Consider the following 17559-nt stretch of genomic DNA (forward strand, 5'->3'; position numbering starts at 1 on the left):
GTCTGCTACATGCTACATAAAGGTTATCTTCATGAAAGAGATTATTTTGAAGATGAAGTGTCCCATTTCATATTATTAACATTGTAGCATTCATATCTAGGGATGTGAAAATTTGTATGCATTCATTGAATACATGGACTGAAAGCATAAAAATGCTACTTTTTGATGTTCCAAAAATTTTATTATTGTTCTCTTTCATCTTCCATTTTTCTCAGAAAATTGCCATTGTATTATATATAATATGGCGCAAAAAAAAATTAAAAAAAAACTACTGAACTTTGACACCCTCTTATTTTATTCAGTAGGTTTTGTGTGTGTGTGCGTGCGTGCGTGCCATACTGTATATAATGCAGTTCTTTCTCAGAAAATCAAAGATTTTCTGAGAAAGAACTTTTCAAAGAAAAAGTTTCAAAGTTTGGTTTCTAGAGCTGAATCTCCAGATTATCCACAGTACTAGTGTATTTTAGGCTAATAGCATTTTGTGATTGGGCCCAAGGGTGGGATTGACATTTTAAAAAAAAAAAAAAAATTCCTAGCCAATAAATGGACAAAAGCAACACAGAAATTTGGCAGATAATTTTTGCCATCTTATTTTCATGTCATTTTGCCTCTTTATAAAGCTTTGATAAGACAACACACATGGATTATTGTGCACAGATTTGGTCTCCCAGGTTCCAAGGGAATAAAGAAACTGTGGAAAGGGTGTGAAGAAGAGTTACAAAGATTATATCCGGATCATGGGGTTTAGATTATGAGGACAGATTGTGAGTATGTGGATTGCAGACTCTGGTTAACAGTAGAAAAAGGGGTGATATGATAGAGGTCTATAAACTTTTGAATGGCTGTCATAGGATATCAACTGATGAAATTTTTCGTTATATGGAAGGTGGGGAGAGAGAACACAGAGCATCCATGGAAGTTGTTTGTTCACAGTCAAGAAAGGGGTAAGAGCTAGGTTTTTCTCCCAGAGAGCAGTGAGTGAGTGGAATAATTTGCCCTTAGTGGTAATGAGTGCATATAGTGTGAATGAATTTAAGAGAAGGTATGATAGCAGGTTTCAGTTTTTTTATAGCCTCCCTCGATGAGTTGTTGACATCCTGGAGGTCTCAGATAATAATAATAATCCTAGCTGAGTATTGAATATCATGTGAGCTTTTTCTAACTTTTGTGAATTGTAGGGTTAAAATCTGAGTTTCTTTGTTTGGAAAATCAAAATCTCCTTGATTGACTGGCTCAGAAAAAAAAAAGGAATTGTAACTCCTCTAGTCAGTGAATAGAATCAAACCTGGATACTTTTTCTGCATCTGCCCAGTCTTAAACACTTGAAAGAGACTGCATCATAAACAAATTAACCTGTAGTTTAATATTAGTCATTAGACAATTATACTATCACATTTTATTAGTATGATAGTACAATTGTGCACCATACATTGAGTAGATATGAATAAGTGTAACATGTCAGGCAGAGACAGCTTGACATCTCACATTACTGACAAGGTTTTAAGCTTATATGAGCTTGAGTAAGTACAAATCTTTTTAGTTTGCAAAGTCATTGCATTTTAGAATTATATAGAATCTCTTAAATAGAATTATTGTCACTGATTTTGAATTGTCCTTTTTATTTTTAATAGTCCAGATGTGTATAGATTGAATCTTGAACAAGGACGCTTCCTTAATTCTCTTGTCACAGATTCAAGGTAAGAATAAATTCATATAATCATTGTTGCTTTTAAGAAAATAGCATATTTTTAGAGTTTGCTTAGGCTTTTCATAAAATAGATGCTGTCCATATTCTCACTTCTTGTCCACAATCTTTTTTTATATCTAATGCCTTTACAGTTAAGAGTTAAATGAATATTTTAACAATAAACTTGAACACCTATTCTTTTCTTGAATAATGATAAATTCAGTACCTCAAGTCAAATATATACAACTTGTGTGCCTTTTTCCTTTGTTTTCATTACACACACAGCAGTAATGTTAACCATGTAGTAAGTTTTAGGTCTTGGTAGTCATTCAGTTTATGTATGAGATAATAAACAATGGTAAGAAGAAATATTTATTAAGTAACTGATGTTTCGCTGGATTTCAAACCAGCATCTTTGAATCACAAATAAATTGCAGTATGTAGGCGATAATGATTTGTGTTGGAAATAATATCATATTGTAATGAATGAATTTGAATTTCCACATTGAAATTTCTGGAACAGAAAACTATGCAGATATGGAATGTAAATAAATAATTTACTAGTTCATATTAATTATCTACAAGCCAATGTTTCACTAGCTTAAGCTAGCATTATCAAAGGCAATTTAATACTACACACTCACTGAAGACAACAAACCAAAATGACCTGGATAACAAGGACAGTTCACGTGCATGGAAGGTGACAGTGGTGCTCTTTGTGGTGATTCCTGTTGTTAATGTTGATGGATAGATAGGTCATTGCACTAAAATCTATGTGAAAGCATACTATCAGTTCTGTTACAGTTAATCAGGTTCTGTAGAACTTATACTGCTTCCAGGAACAGTCTCTCCGATTTAAATTGAGATTTGTGAAGTGGCCTGGTGTTTTTTCCATCTTATGAAGTGGTCTTTCTCTAAGGAATTTTAAGATAGTTTACTTTTTGGTTCTCCATTCCAAATGTATTTTTGTATTCTTTTTTTCCTGACCAATATAGTTTGTCAGGTGATCCTGTCTGTCCAAAATATTGGGGTTCCACATCAGCAAGGAATGCTATAGACACCTGGGGGGAGGGAGAGAGGGGGTCCAGGTGATTGCAAAATAATTGCAATGGCCACACTGTTTGATTTCTAATTAGATGACAGAAATTTCATCGCCTTGTTAAATACATTCACCCTGCTTATCAAGAACATGATGGAAAATTTCACATTTGGTATCTAGAGCAGGGCTTCTGTATAATATGTTCTTAACCTAGCCAAATAGTGTGGAGGGAGGAGCAATGGAACAACAGTGGGATTATTAGTGCTATCTGTTGGTGGATGACGAGTACTCTTGAATTAATGAATTTTGAGGACCCTGTATATCTAAGGTGGTTTAGAATAGTAAAGTTTCAGTGATGTTAAAGTTGCATAATCCCTTAACTAAAGCATCTATTACTTCTTGTGTGAGAGACATTGATGATAAATTAACTATTATATGATTCTGATGCAGATGCTGGATCATTGTTTAAATTTTGTCTCATTTCTGTAAGAGAACATTATTAGCTTCTGATTTGTGCTAAACTTGTCTCTATAATTCATGTTATTTTATTTTTATATATTTATTTTTGTCATTCCCACTCATGAAAGACTGTTATCACATTATGATTCTGGTATCTGGAATCAGGATAGTGTTCTTAAACAGCCTTTGGCCAAAGGTTAGATAATCTTGAAATTCTACTCTGAATATCAAATATGGAACTTTTTTTAAAGCAGTATGATGGTCGCGCATTTAGAAATGAAATTCATCTACCACACAACATCCATAACCATGGTAAAAATCAAACCCACAGCACCATATTAGAACTAAATAAGCTGTGAATTGACTGTTCTGCATTGTTATAAAATACATGGAAAATACAACAGTTAATAAATGGAAATTAGCAGATTGTTTTACTATGAGCTAATATTGCATGAACACATGTTTAAAATGAAGTATTTTTATCAATAGAATAAAATAAAGTTTTTTCATTAGTCAAAATGAAGAATGCCATAATTTTTTTTTTGTTGCATGTTTAATCATATTTAGTACATCCACTTATCACAACTTAATTTTAGGACCTCCTGAATGATGTGAAGTAAGAAAATTATGAGAGTTTTTACATGTCACCATCGTCAATTGTAAAAGTAGAATAAACACATTTTTTTACATTATGATGGAAGATATATGGATCCCTTATTTTATAGCCAAATTCAAAAGAAACCTAAAACAGTTCTGAAAATTTACTAGAGAGCTTATGTAAATATAACATCCAGCATCAGAATTTCCTTGGTTTGCATTACACCACAAAAGACACAAGGTCTGCTCAGGAGCACATACCCATCTTTTATTAGTGCATTAATTAGGTTTCACTGGCCTGACAGCTGTTTTGAACTGCTTGTTCTCAACAAGCCATTCGAAATCGAGGATTTTATATATTTGGCTATAAAATATGGCTGGATCCATAATATCCTCCATCACAATTGTTTTTTGTTTTTTTTAACAAGTAATTTCAACTATGTTGACAATGTAATTTCATATTGCTAGGATTTGCAAAGAACAGGTGCTACAGTTTGAAATGTTTATAAAATTTTTGTTCTGCTTTAATCAATTTTACTTATTACTTATTTACGTGATAAAAATATTTAGCATTCATGACTGAAGTGCCTTAGAAGCACAAAATGTTAAATATGACAATATTGGAGTTCTCAGAAGTAATAGACTGATTTGGAGGAAAATTGTTGATAAGAGATTAATAATAATTAATTATTAAGTAAACTTAATCATATGGTGTTATTACAGTAACCTAAACACCTCTTGAGGATACATGTTAGAAAATTGATGATGACTTAAATGTAATTTATTTTTCCAGCAGATGTAATCTTATCATCAATTTTAATAGCTACCATCATAAATGCAGCTGACAAGCATTCACTCATAGTAAAATAACATTCAATTCTCAAGTGACTGCAATAACTTCAAAGTTCTCCTGAAACAAAATAGTAGATTGGCAGACAGCAGCATGCTTATCAACTGGGACACACCTGACACCTGTATCCTGCCTAATAAGAAAAATTCTTATTTTACGAGAAGCTTTTCTTTTCTTCACAAGGTCTTCACTGAATACAAAAAAGAAATTTATACTAGCATTGTTGCTAGAACAGGACTTAAACGTTGTTTGTGGTGGGACATGGGACAGTATGTGAGTTAGCCACAGTTCTGCACCTTCTACAATTCTTACAGGTTTCGACATAAGAATTTAGTGTTTTATATAATTCCTACTCATATCTTACTCTTTCCTTAATTAACTTATTATTATATCAGATTTTAAAATCAGAAGAGACCATGATTACTCTTAATGACTATATTATTTTATCACTTTAGTTTTATCAAAATGCTGTTCATTTTTTTTGGAAATGGAATGACAGATTTCTTAAAAAACAGATTAGAGTTCCTCCAATTTAGACATTCAGCACTTTGTACTTATAGAGAAAAGTTAATTTTTATAGCATTCATTCAGCTATTTTTTACTCACCTATTTACTATTATCACATATCACACCACTTAAATCAGATTGATTGAAAGAATAGAATCAGATCAATTTAACTTTATAACCACTTTATTTGTCTCCTCAATGTAACTTTGGTTTCAAAGTTCATCATCATCATCATCATCAAATTCCTGCCATGTACCCTCAAGGGGTGTACAGGATATGACAGTACTACATGAAAAAATTACATCATTACTAACTTCCTATCTACAATTTTCCTCCAAATCAGTCTGTTACTTGTCAAGACTCCAACATTATCAGATCTTATATTTCTATCGTCTAAGGCACTTTGTACCGTATCAATCCACCTATATCTTGGTCTTCCTCTGGGTCGTTTTCCTGCCAACCTGGCAGAGAACACTTGTTTTGCTAATCTTTCCTCTCCCATTCTATTTAAGTGACCATACCATCTGAGATTAGCTCTGCTAACGCATTCCTGGATGCTGACAATGTCAAGTTCTTTCCTAATATCCTCATTTTTAATATGATATTGCCATTGATGCCATCTGTTCACGCCTCTAATCTTTCTCAGGACTCTCATATCTGCGGTCTCTAGTCTTTGGTCAAGTGTTTTACTTCTGACCCAGCTCTCATATCCATAAGTTAAAATTGGTTTGAACACAGTCTTGTATACAGCTAATTTAGTGTTCCGACTAATTTCTTTCTTATTCCATATGAATTTATTCAATTGACTTCCCACCATACCAGCTTTGCTGATTCTGTTGTCTATTTCTATATTTAGTTTACCATCTTCAGTAAAAATTGTGCCTAAGTAGCTGAAATGTTTTACTTGTTCCACAGGTTCTCCATTCACAACACAGTTGACATTTTCAATGATTCTGCCTATTTTCATTGTCTTTGTCTTTTTATTGCTGACCTTCATACCATATCTATTACAACAGCTATTCAATTTAGTCAGAGAATCTTGCAGACTTGTAGCGGATTTATTTAGAAGTATAACATCATCCGCATAAAGCAAAGAGCTGACATTAACATCTCCAATTTCGATATCAGGTTTAATACCACATTCCTTCATAATGTGATCCATATAGATAATGAATAACAGAGGGGATAATGTACATCCGTGTCTCACACCAGATTTAACATTGAACCATCTTCCTGTACTTCCTTCAATTCTAACTGCTGACTCACAACTCAAATAAAGACTAAGTATTGCTTGATATAATGCCCCATTGACACCATATAACTGCAGCGTATTGAATAGCTTCTCTCTTGGCACCTTGTCATATGCCTTTTCCAAATCGACAAAACTTAAATACAGATCTTTGTTATATTTCCATGCTTTCTCGACTATTTGTCGTAAAGTGAAGATCTGATCCTGACAGCCTCTATTTGGCCTGAATCCAGCTTGTTCTTCTCCAAGCTTTTCTTCCACAATTCTTCTCAACCGTTTCTCAAGTATACTTGCATAGATCTTGCCAGGAACACTCAGTAGGGACATACCTCTGTAATTCTCACATTCAGTTTTATTTCCCTTTTTATATATGGGTACTATGAGAGCTCTACTCCAATCATCGGGAATTCGTCCCTCTGTCCAGGCTTTCTGAACTATGCAGTGCAGCCACTGTAAGACTCTTATACCACCATACTTCAGCATTTCTGGTCGAATATCATCTACTCCTGCTGCCTTTCCACATTTCAAGCCTTTGATGGCTTTTTCTACTTCAAGTATGGATATGTATTCCTGACTGCATGCCTGGTCAGTGTTTTTTATCACTGTGCTGTCATCACTGCTTGTTTCATTTAGCAGTTTTTCAAAGTAATTACTCCATACTTCAAGGATATCTTTTTCTCCTGTTTTCATTTCACCTTTATCATCTCTAATTCCTTTTACAGCACTCTTTCCTCCATTCCTAAGCTTCAACAACCTCCAGAATATTTTGCCACCTTCTTGATATTTATTTTCTATATTCTTGCCAAAGTCCTCCCATGACTTTTGTTTAGCTAGTTTTATACACTGTTTAGCTTTCTTACATTTGTCTCTGTATTCTGTAAGATTAAAAGCTGACTTATTTGCCAGGAACTTTTGATATGCTTTCTTCTTTTCCTTCACTTCCTCTTTAACTTCCTGTGTCCACCAGGGAGTTCTGATTTTTTTATCTTTGCACACAACCTCACCACCTGCCTCTCTGGCAGAATCAATCAATGTTTCCTTCAGAGTTTGCCACTGAATCTCCAAGGTTTGATTCCTGTTCTCAAACTCTTTCATTTTCTTTTCAATAATATTTCTGTATTTTAGTCTACAGTTTACATCTGAGAGCTGCTCAACTTTTATTCGCTTTAAAACTTTCTTACATGTTATTCTTTTCAATATGAAATTCCTGCTCAAGGATTTTATCCTGCTCAAGACTAAATAGTGATCACTTCCAATTTCAAATCCTCTGTACACTCTGGTGTCCTGCACCAGGGAGAAAACATCACTATCAACAATAACATAGTCAATGAGACTTTTCTTATTCCTAGCCTCTTCTCTCCATGTGAATTTGTGCACATTTTTATGTTGGAACATGGTGTTAGTAATAACCAGTCCATGTCCTGAGCAGAAATCCAACAGATATTTGCCATTATTATTAGCTTTGCTCTTTTCTCCAAATTTTCCCAAAATATTTTTGTATGTCTCATAATCATTTCCTACTCTACTATTTAGATCCCCAACAAGGACCAACTTTTCCTTTTTCATTGTGTCAGTTGCTTTTTCTAAAGCCTCAAAAAATTCCTCCACTTCTACCTTAGTAGAACCTTCTGTGGGACCATAGGCACAAATAAGTCTCATTGTCCAGTTCCCCATTCTCATATTTGCCCACATTACTCTACTTGAGACTGACTGCCATTCAAGAAGATTAGCCTCGTATTTTGTGTTGAATACTATGGCTACTCCTTCTTTTCCTTGATTGTTATTTCCTGAATATAACATTTTGTATTTATTGCTCAGAAAGATCTCACCAGTTTTGGTCTTTTTTGTTTCAGTCACCCCTATTATGTCGATCTGGTACTTATCTAATTCCTCAGCTAGCTCCATTTCTTTGCCATTCAGGCTTCTTACGTTGATAGTACCGATCTTTAACTCTGGTGATGTTGAGTTGGGGTTTGTTTTCAGATTTGTTCCAGTAGCTGACTTTTCGCTGTTCGCCCTGGTTCCCTGGCAAAAACAACGGGGGCCTTGTTTAACCGGGCGACGCCCCAGCCGGCATGAAATTTTGTCATGTTGTACCATCATTTTTTATTTTGGTTTAACCAATAAGAATACAATTTGGTCGGCTAAATCCCAAATTGCCAGCCCATCCTCGTTCGTTCAGTATCAAAGTAGATACCCAACAGGGTGCACCACGAGAAGGTGAGGATTGGACATTAGGTCAGAAGCCCTGGTCGGTTCTCCGCATTCCTTTAAAGGCTATGTGGAGGTCTCCTCTCAGTTATACAGCTTTGACCCTTAAGCACCCCTTTTCAAAGTTAGCCATTTTTAATTTTTTGCACGTTTTGAGATACTTTTTTTTTTCATAAAATAAAAAGCTTCAATTAGATGATTTTGGCATACATATTCCAATACATGCATAAATGAAACATGCAAAAAATCAAAAGTTGTGGCAACATAGAGTAAAAAATGGGGAGTTTGGGGGGGATTGGAGAGCACTTGAATACCTAAAATGGATGACTGTCATCTTGGGAGGAAAACTTGTTGGTCTGAAAATGCAAATAAGAAGTCAAACACCTTGAACATTAAAATGGCAGTTTAAAAAAAAAAAAAAAATCAGAAATGGGACAATCTGGAAATAAGTTGGCTAATTTTAAAAATCTTCCAAAATTGTAAAATACTCTGTAAACCAATAAATATCTGGAAGGTGGAAGAATGGCCTGGAGGCTATTGAAAAAAAGTTTGAAAATGGAGGAAAGAGTACTATAAATGAAACTAGTGATGATACAAGCAATATTAACCCAAAATAAAGATAATTTGGATAAATGAAACAAGAAGTAACAGAATGGTGATATGGTAGAAAATCTTCAAGAGGAATGTGTTCAGCAGTAAATATCAATACTACCTAAGGGAGAAAACACCATCAAAAACCTGAAATTTTCAAATTCCAAGTATATGATATTCAGTCATCATCATAACACTAATTAAGAGTATAGACCTAATCTTGTCCATCCAATATCCTTTTTTTGAGGTCTACCCTGCCTTCTCTTTCCAATTGGCTTATATTTTAGTATTTGTTTAAGATGTCGGGTGTTGGCCATTCGGTTTACATGTTCAATCCGTTTTTTGTTTATAATTGTTTAGTTTTTCTTCTATTGATTTTGTTTTTAGTTCTTTTAAAATGTTTTCGTTCCTTTTTTTGATCTAATAATGTGTATTTTGCAGTTTTTCTCATGAATCTCATTTCACTTGTTTTTATTCTTTGTTTATCTTGTTTGTTTGTTGCCCATATCTTCATATCTCATACTTTAAATATTTCTGTGTTTTTTAAGATTGATATAACAAAAATTGGTAAAATAAGTATTTTTTTCACTCACTATTTTCGCTTAATTAAACGCTTGAGGCCCGATTATTAAAAATAAAAGTTGAATGTAGCCTGCGAGTCTGAAAAGGTTGCCAACTGCTGTTATAGATAATTGCTATGCATGAATATCCTACAGAATTTTATTGCACAGTTAATTTTCTTTAATAATAATAATCAACATTTGATTTTATTTTTCTAGCTCACTCAATAAATGTGCCATTAATCCAGTACATCATCTCTTTGTTTGTGGGACTTATGAGGTAGGTGTAACTTTTCCTGCAGATATGCAAACCCAATCAAAAAATAGAGCAATTTTTGATTAGGATACTTAGAATTAGGATAGGAAAACTTACGAGGGCATGCTGAAAAGTTGTGATAATCACCATGAAGGAATTGAAGAAAGCCTCAATTGGGGTGCCTATCAGAATTTTTCAGCCCCCCCCCCCCCATATAGTCACTGTGAACAGTTAAAAACTATAAAAATTAATATTTAAGGTAGCCTCTCTTATCCTTTGTGTGTGCGGTCATGCATACAGATCATGCATGTATGTGTGCACATACATGCATGATCTGTATTTTTTTGTTCCTGTAATTTTTTTGTCCCTAGTGTTACAAATATATTTCTGGCTTAAGATCTACTGCACTATCACCTCCATCTAGTAGATATTTGGTTTTTAACAGATTCACTTTCAAGCTCCCAATCTTTGTAAGCACCCAACCAACAGTTTTTCTCATCTGATATTCCACATCTGCTTTGTCTCTGTGAGAATCACTTGATCAGCAAAAAAAGAAGAAAAGAGCTTTCCTGTGAATACACTCATTCAGCAGCATTGCTGAATACTATTGAATGAGTTCCTGATTCAATCTTCCAAGGCTGCATCTAAATTGATCTTAAACAACATTCGTGATATACCACATTCCTGCTGAAGTGAGATGCTAATATTAATTCCTCTGAAAGTTCATCACCAATTATTATAACAGATCTAGATCCCTGGTACCTCCTCTATACTATTCCTTCATCTTCTTTTGTAATCTGTAATTTTGCATTATGCAAAATATAGTGTGCCCATGAGGTCCATTTTCATATGAATGATTATGTTTACAAGAATATACACCTCTTAGCTGGAAAAAAAAAAAAAAAACAGGCATGAATAATTGGTGACATCATTACACCCCAAAAATTCATTTTGCACTCTACTCTTAATATAATATTGTTGAATCAGTCTTTGTGTGTACTGTAAATGTGGAGACCTATATCTTGTGTTCACAAGAAGGGGATAATTGCAAATGTAGTCATTTTCATGACTAGATAATTTTTTAACATTTTCCATTTGTCATGTCCTTTCCATTTTCTTCAGATATCAATCTGTGAGTGTTTGCTTATAAGGTGTTCCAGGTCACTATTTACAAAAATGACTTATCCTGTTTTGGAAGGAAAGAGGGAAATTTCAGCAACTGTGAACAAACTCCAGCTGGAGCTGTGCAAAATTTCCAATGATATTACAATTGAATTGGATACTTATAATTAATATATTGAAAATTCTTTCACTTGAACCATTCTTCTAGACCAGGGGTTCCCAGCCCTATGCTCATGGGCACCATAGCCCCCTTCGACCAATTTGTGTGTGCCCACCGCTGTTCAACTGTGTGCCGTATAGTTTGAAATAATCACGCAACAATTCATGGCATGCGTTAATGACACATGACGAGTATTAAACTCATACAATGTAAAGTAGATGCGCATTCGAAGTTGTTCATTCCAGTTTAAGAACTGGAATATCATCATATTCTCCTAATTATGAAGCACTGGCCAATGAAATGCAATGCCAAATATCACACTAATTTACATATATATATTTAAACTTTTATATAATGTAAACTTTTAAGTAATAAAACATTTGATTATAATGTAAACTTTGTATGTATTCATTTAACAAAAGAATTCAAAAAATTTGCTTGAAAAAATAGATGGTGCCCGTCACCCCATCGGTATTTTAGAATGTGCTATAGGAAACAAAAAGGTTGGGAATCCCTGGTCTAGACAGTTTTAATTTTAATCAAGCAAACATAATATCTGTATTATTTGGTAAACAATAATTAAAACAGGTGTCTCTTTTCAGAAATTAGAAAATGGGTTCTGATTTGAGTATGCTCTAGACATGTATGTATACATACATACATACATACATGTATGTATGTCTTGAGCACACTCAAGTATATGTATATATTTATGATTTAAAATCAGATTTAAAGTGCATAATCATATGATAAAAATATGATTTTTTTTTTGCTGATAATATTTTTTTCAAATGTAATACTTTTTTAGTAAAACATATTTCCCATAGTATTTGATCTTAATACTGTGTAGCATAGTATTATCACTATTTTTGTTCAATTACTTCATAGGGTCGGGTTGAGGCATGGGATCCACGATCTAGACAGAGAGTCGGCCTTCTTGATTGTGCTCTTAGCAGTGTTACTAAAGATACTCAGTAGGTATATTATATCTAATATGCTTCTAGCTGTCACTTTGCTCTTCTCTGTAAGTTGAATTGAATAATACATGTTCATGTCTTAGATGTAATTTATTCTCTCTTAGAAGATTAAGTACAGTCATCTCTCATCATAACAAATCCATTCATGACAACATACCAGATGAGTCACTCCACATCACCATAGTAACAATAGTATGTTAATGGCAATTCTCTATAGCAGTGGTTCCCAAACATTTTTGATTCTCGGCACCCTTGCTGAATCCAAGTTTTCCCAAGGCGCCCTATGTCAAATTCTAACAAGTACACTTTGTGAAATAGCGAATCTTTTTTTTTTTAATTAAAGGGCTAGGTAAAAATAAATAAAACACTTATTTAAGATCACAAAAAAAAGTAATTGAACAAATTCAACTAATTATCATTAGTGGGATGGATGAGCCTGTTGATCACTGCACATTTTCTCAAATCTTGGAATCAAACTGGACACAACCACCCTCATTTCCTTCTCCACGTTGATTTTCGTGCGATACTTAGTTTTTATCACAGTGACTGCTGAAAATCTAGCTTTGCACAAATAAGAAGTCGCAAATGGAATTAAAATTCTCTGAGCTTTTTCACTCAGAAGGGGATATTCATCTTTTACTGATATCCAAAATTCAGTTAATTCCATTCTGCTAAATTTTGTTTTCAACATATTGTTGCAAGACAACTCATGAGATTCTCTTCTTCTGCAGCAGTAAATTCAAACGGAGCACTGGCATTAAATGGATCTTGAATCCATGCAAATTTATGGATATTATAATTTTGAAAATATTTCTCAAACCAGGTGATAAGCTGTGATAAGTGTTCTTCAAAAATAGATTTCATGCCTTGAGAGAAATCAACTCCATTGGAGGCCAAAAACTGTTGCAAAAGGGGAAACATTCTTTGCCTCCATCTTCATTCATTTTTCTTTTCCATAGTTTTAATTTTTTTTATAAAAGCTGAAATTTTCTCAATCAACTTTAAAAGCTGCATGTTGCACCCTGCAAGGTGAGATTCAGAGCATTCATCTTTTCAAAATTATCACATAAGTATGCTAGTTTTACCAAAAAATCTTCATTCACAAAATTTTATACTTGTGGCCTTCCTCTTTAAGATAAATGTAAATTTCCTGTTGCAGTTCAAACATACGAGACAAAACATTACCATGAGAGAGTTATCGCGAAGTGCTGTAGTACAAGAAAGACGTGCTCGGATCCCATATCCTCGGAGTTTTTTGAAAAACCTTGCCTTCAACGGCCAAGTTTTTATAAAATTTACTACGTTCACTACATATTCTAAGACCTGGTTCAATGTAGGACTCAGATATTTTGATGCGAGTGCTTCCTGTGAATAACGCAATGGGTCCACAGTGCATCGGGGGCTTGCTTCGAATAAGTGCCTGCAATCCTCTATAACAGCCAGACATAGAATGAGCACTATCAGTACAGACACCACTACATTTAGTCCACTTCAAATTATTTTCGGATATAAAAGTATCAAGGATCTCGAACAAGTCTTGAGCCTTAGCACCGGCAGCGATACGTTTACAAAAGAGGAGGTCTTCTACAATTACCATCTATAAACCGTACATAGCAAATCAAGTGAGCATCATTATTATTATCTGTGGTCTCATCCAGCTGCAACCCAAATTCCTACACTTTTATTTTTTCAATTAATTGATCATTGAGGTATTCTGTGATTGATAGTGTTATTGGACAAAGGCACTTTAGAAAGCAGTAGACTCACCGATCATAATGTTCACCATATCTACAGCAGCCGGTAGAATGAGTTCTTCTGCGATGGTATGAGGCTTCTTATATTTTGTGATTCTATGTGCCACCTTGTAATATGCTAGCAAAGCATTGCTTAGTATTGATGCCTGCTTATAAAAACTACCTTTTTGTTCATTTAACTCTTTTAACTTTCTGGTAAAGTAGTTATGAGATGTATTAACCATGCTGGGATGATTGGTTTCTAAATGGCACTTCAACTTACTTGGTAGCATACACTCTGGTGCCAAAACTGTCATACACAGTACACACATTGCAGCCTCCCTTCACCATTGACTTCTGTCGACGTAAAACCAAAGTCCAAATAACTGTCATCATATTTTTGATATTTACGCTTCTTCACACTCTTGCCACTATTTGGTGGTGTGCCCTCTTCATTTTCTCTCTCACAACGCTTATTACTGTTTAGTAAAAACCAATCCATTTTTAAAAATACATACGAGAAGAAATATTTCAAAAACTTCACTTGACTAAATCACAATAATATTCAGTTGATACAATCTCCAAAAACTAATTCAACACTAAGACCTCGTGAAACCGACAGCTATTTATATACAAACACAAAGTACTGAGAAAGTTCGAGAAACTTAATCATTGTAGAGCGTCATCTAGTAACCATTTGTAGAGGCTTCTGCAAACAGTTATTACTAAGTGGTTACTGGTTTGTACCAGGTTCAATCGAATTGAAAATGGAAATAAAATCATGAAAATTTTGTAATTGCGGCACTCCTATGAGGAAGCTGCGGCACACACTTTGGGAACCACTGCTCTATACCAAACTTTTCACTACAGTTGAGTGAAAAGTTTGGTATAGAGAACTGTATGTTAAAATGGCTAGTCAAGTCCTTCTGGCTATTTTTTTCTAAGTTGCTGTGCCATTTACAAGTACAGTAGAATCCAGTTAATCAGGGCAGCCACTTATTTGGGACAGATCTTAAAGAACAAAACCATTTCAAGAAAATTGCCAGAGCTTTCATTTCTTATTTGGGACAGGAGTTTGCCACACTAAAGATTATCCCTCTGAGGTAGTTGCTTGTAGATGGTCAGTGGTTTGAGGATTATTAGCACAAGAAAAGCAAAGGTTTTAGTATCAAACTACAGCTTATAAATGACTCGTCATTCCTCTCATTGACTCAGGTTACACAGCACATTAACTTCTTGGGAGGCGGGCACAGTTTCTAATTAGCATCAGTTGTATCTACTTGTCATCTTTCATGCTTAGCAAGAATCTAATCAGTAAAGTGTAGAAAATTTTCAGTGCTCTGTTTTTGGACAATTTTATAAAATTTTGGATCCTTACCAAGATGCCATATAAAAATTTTTTGCTAGCTAAAAAAAAATGGTCTTACTAGATCAAATCAAAGGCAGTTCATTCAATACTAGTCATCATCATCTGGCAGAGGTAACTGGAGTACAAAAATTTACGATTGCAGGAAATATACACATCTCATCTGTATTTTAAGTTATTACTCAGACTGCTGAACACCACTGTTAACTTCTGCACCTCATTTCCAATAACTATCAAGACTACCAATAAATAATAAGGTGTCATAATATTAGTATCTATTATGTGACCCCTTTATTATGATAGACATCTTTGAACAGACGGCACGGCAGGTTAAATTCTTAGCGTTACAGTGGTTTTAAACCACCCAGAAGACGAGGCATGGTGTGCGCTGAGGCAATAGTACTCAGAAACCAGTTGCTGTGATTGGTTATTTTGTCAACCAATCAATCAGTGTTGTCATTTGTCACGAGTTACCGTGTTTAGGACACTGATATAGACAAGTTTTTAATATATAATTTTCTGTAACTAATTTATAACTTTTTTCACCCCTATTTATAGTGGGAAACAGTGTTGACAATCTACTGAATGTCCTGTTTCCTGCCAGTTTGCAGAATGTATGATTGTAGTCAAAGGAAGTTGGAACTTGTGTTTAAATAAGTAAAATGAGTTATTTCAGCCTTTCTTTGGTTTAATCCAGAAAAATAATAATTTACCAAGTGATTACATTTTTCAATGTGTTTATTATATGTCTGTATCTCAAAATCATATCAAAATTCAAATTATCTGTGTCACACTTTAATATTTCCGATGATCTAATCTTATCACAAAGCATAAAACGTTTGTGCTTCTCACATAAATAGCATCTATAGCTGTTGTTCATTTGACTTTTATGCTTTCCATATTTAAAATTATATTAACTGATAAATTAAAGTATTCAGTTATCCTACAATTAAATTGCATTGGACCAATTAGGATAAGAGCTGATGTGCTGTGTACTCTTAAAACTTGTATATCTCAATAAAAATGCAGTCATAGTTCCGATTGCTCTGAATTTTATCGTTTGGGTTGCATAAGCCACATGACAGCACACCCATCGTAATGGGCACGTAACACCACTGATATCTTTCTCTATGTATATGTATATACATATATATAGATAGATATTTAAAAAAAAAATTTTTTTTTTTTTTATTTAACTTGTTAAAATATACATCAGACGATAGGTAACAAGGAGTATTTACATATTATAAGTATATATATTACAGAGAAAGAAAAATTTTCCTTTTGGATATACAATAGAGAATGCAACGAATGAATTCAACATTACAGTTCATTTTCAGTCTTAGTTATCTTTCAGATGAAGCATATTGTTGTCAACAATCCAGAAGAGGGTACCAGTTGGATTCTACTCCTCTATGAATTTCGCGACAGTTCTTGTTTCTTTGTAGTACTCAAGTTCCAGTGAAAGCCTGCTTTTTAGTTTCCGACAGAGGATATACATAAGGGTTTGCGCAGTTTCGGTGATGGATGGGTGCTGGTTATTTCTTGTGTGTTTTAGGTAGAAGCTGTAAATGATGGCCTTAGCGCAGATGAAGAGGAAATTGCATATTCTATCTATTTTCTTCTGTGTGGACTAAATTCCAGTAGTGTTGTTGGCTGTGTTCATAGTTACAGGTGCTAGAGGACATAAGTGATCATCACTTTGTTTGTGGGACAGGTTAGATATGTGTGTTCCAAGGTACCTGAAACGTCACAGAATAGACACAGATCCGTTTCTCTTAGCTGAAATCTGTAGAGCTTAGAAGGAGTTGGCAAGATGTTATACCATAGTCTCCACTGTATGTCGGAATCTAGTTTGGCACACTATGATTTATATGGAAGATCCCACTGAAAACTGGGTGGCATATGCAGCCTTGTAGATGAGAGGGTTAAGGATGAATATACGAAGGGCGAGGTTGAAGACACTGACATGAGGAAGTTGTATATTTTCTTGTAGTTGGAGAGAAGAATTGGAAGTGAGGCTTCAGATTGTACAAGATGAAATATTGGCCCTGAGCAGTTTCTAGAAGGAATACGGATTTCCTGAGGTGTAGCGATATCTGGATAGGCTTTTATAATAGCAGCTTGCACCTGTTGATATTGCTTTTCAGTTTTTGGGTTCTTCAGTGGTAGGCTTGTGAATGTTTTTCACTTTA

General features: G+C 34.3%; 1 protein-coding gene across 2 annotated transcripts in view; it reads left to right on the forward strand.

The window, feature by feature from the left end:
- Positions 1-17559, forward strand: part of l(2)34Fd (nucleolar protein 10 lethal (2) 34Fd) — a 238401-nt gene that overhangs the window by 99913 nt on the left and 120929 nt on the right. For both annotated transcript variants that reach the window (XM_090401368.1, XM_090401370.1), the window contains exons 6-8: positions 1632-1697; positions 9970-10030; positions 12177-12262. In XM_090401368.1, coding sequence (XP_090257494.1) covers positions 1632-1697; positions 9970-10030; positions 12177-12262 — 213 coding nt within the window. The remainder of the gene's footprint in view (positions 1-1631; positions 1698-9969; positions 10031-12176; positions 12263-17559) is intronic.

The sequence above is a fragment of the Typopeltis vanoorti genome, chromosome 12 (genome assembly GCF_054136105.1).
Source record: "Typopeltis vanoorti isolate ZY-2024b chromosome 12, IOZ_Tvanoo_1.0, whole genome shotgun sequence".
In the NCBI taxonomy this organism is placed as follows: Eukaryota; Metazoa; Arthropoda; class Arachnida; order Uropygi; family Thelyphonidae; genus Typopeltis; species Typopeltis vanoorti.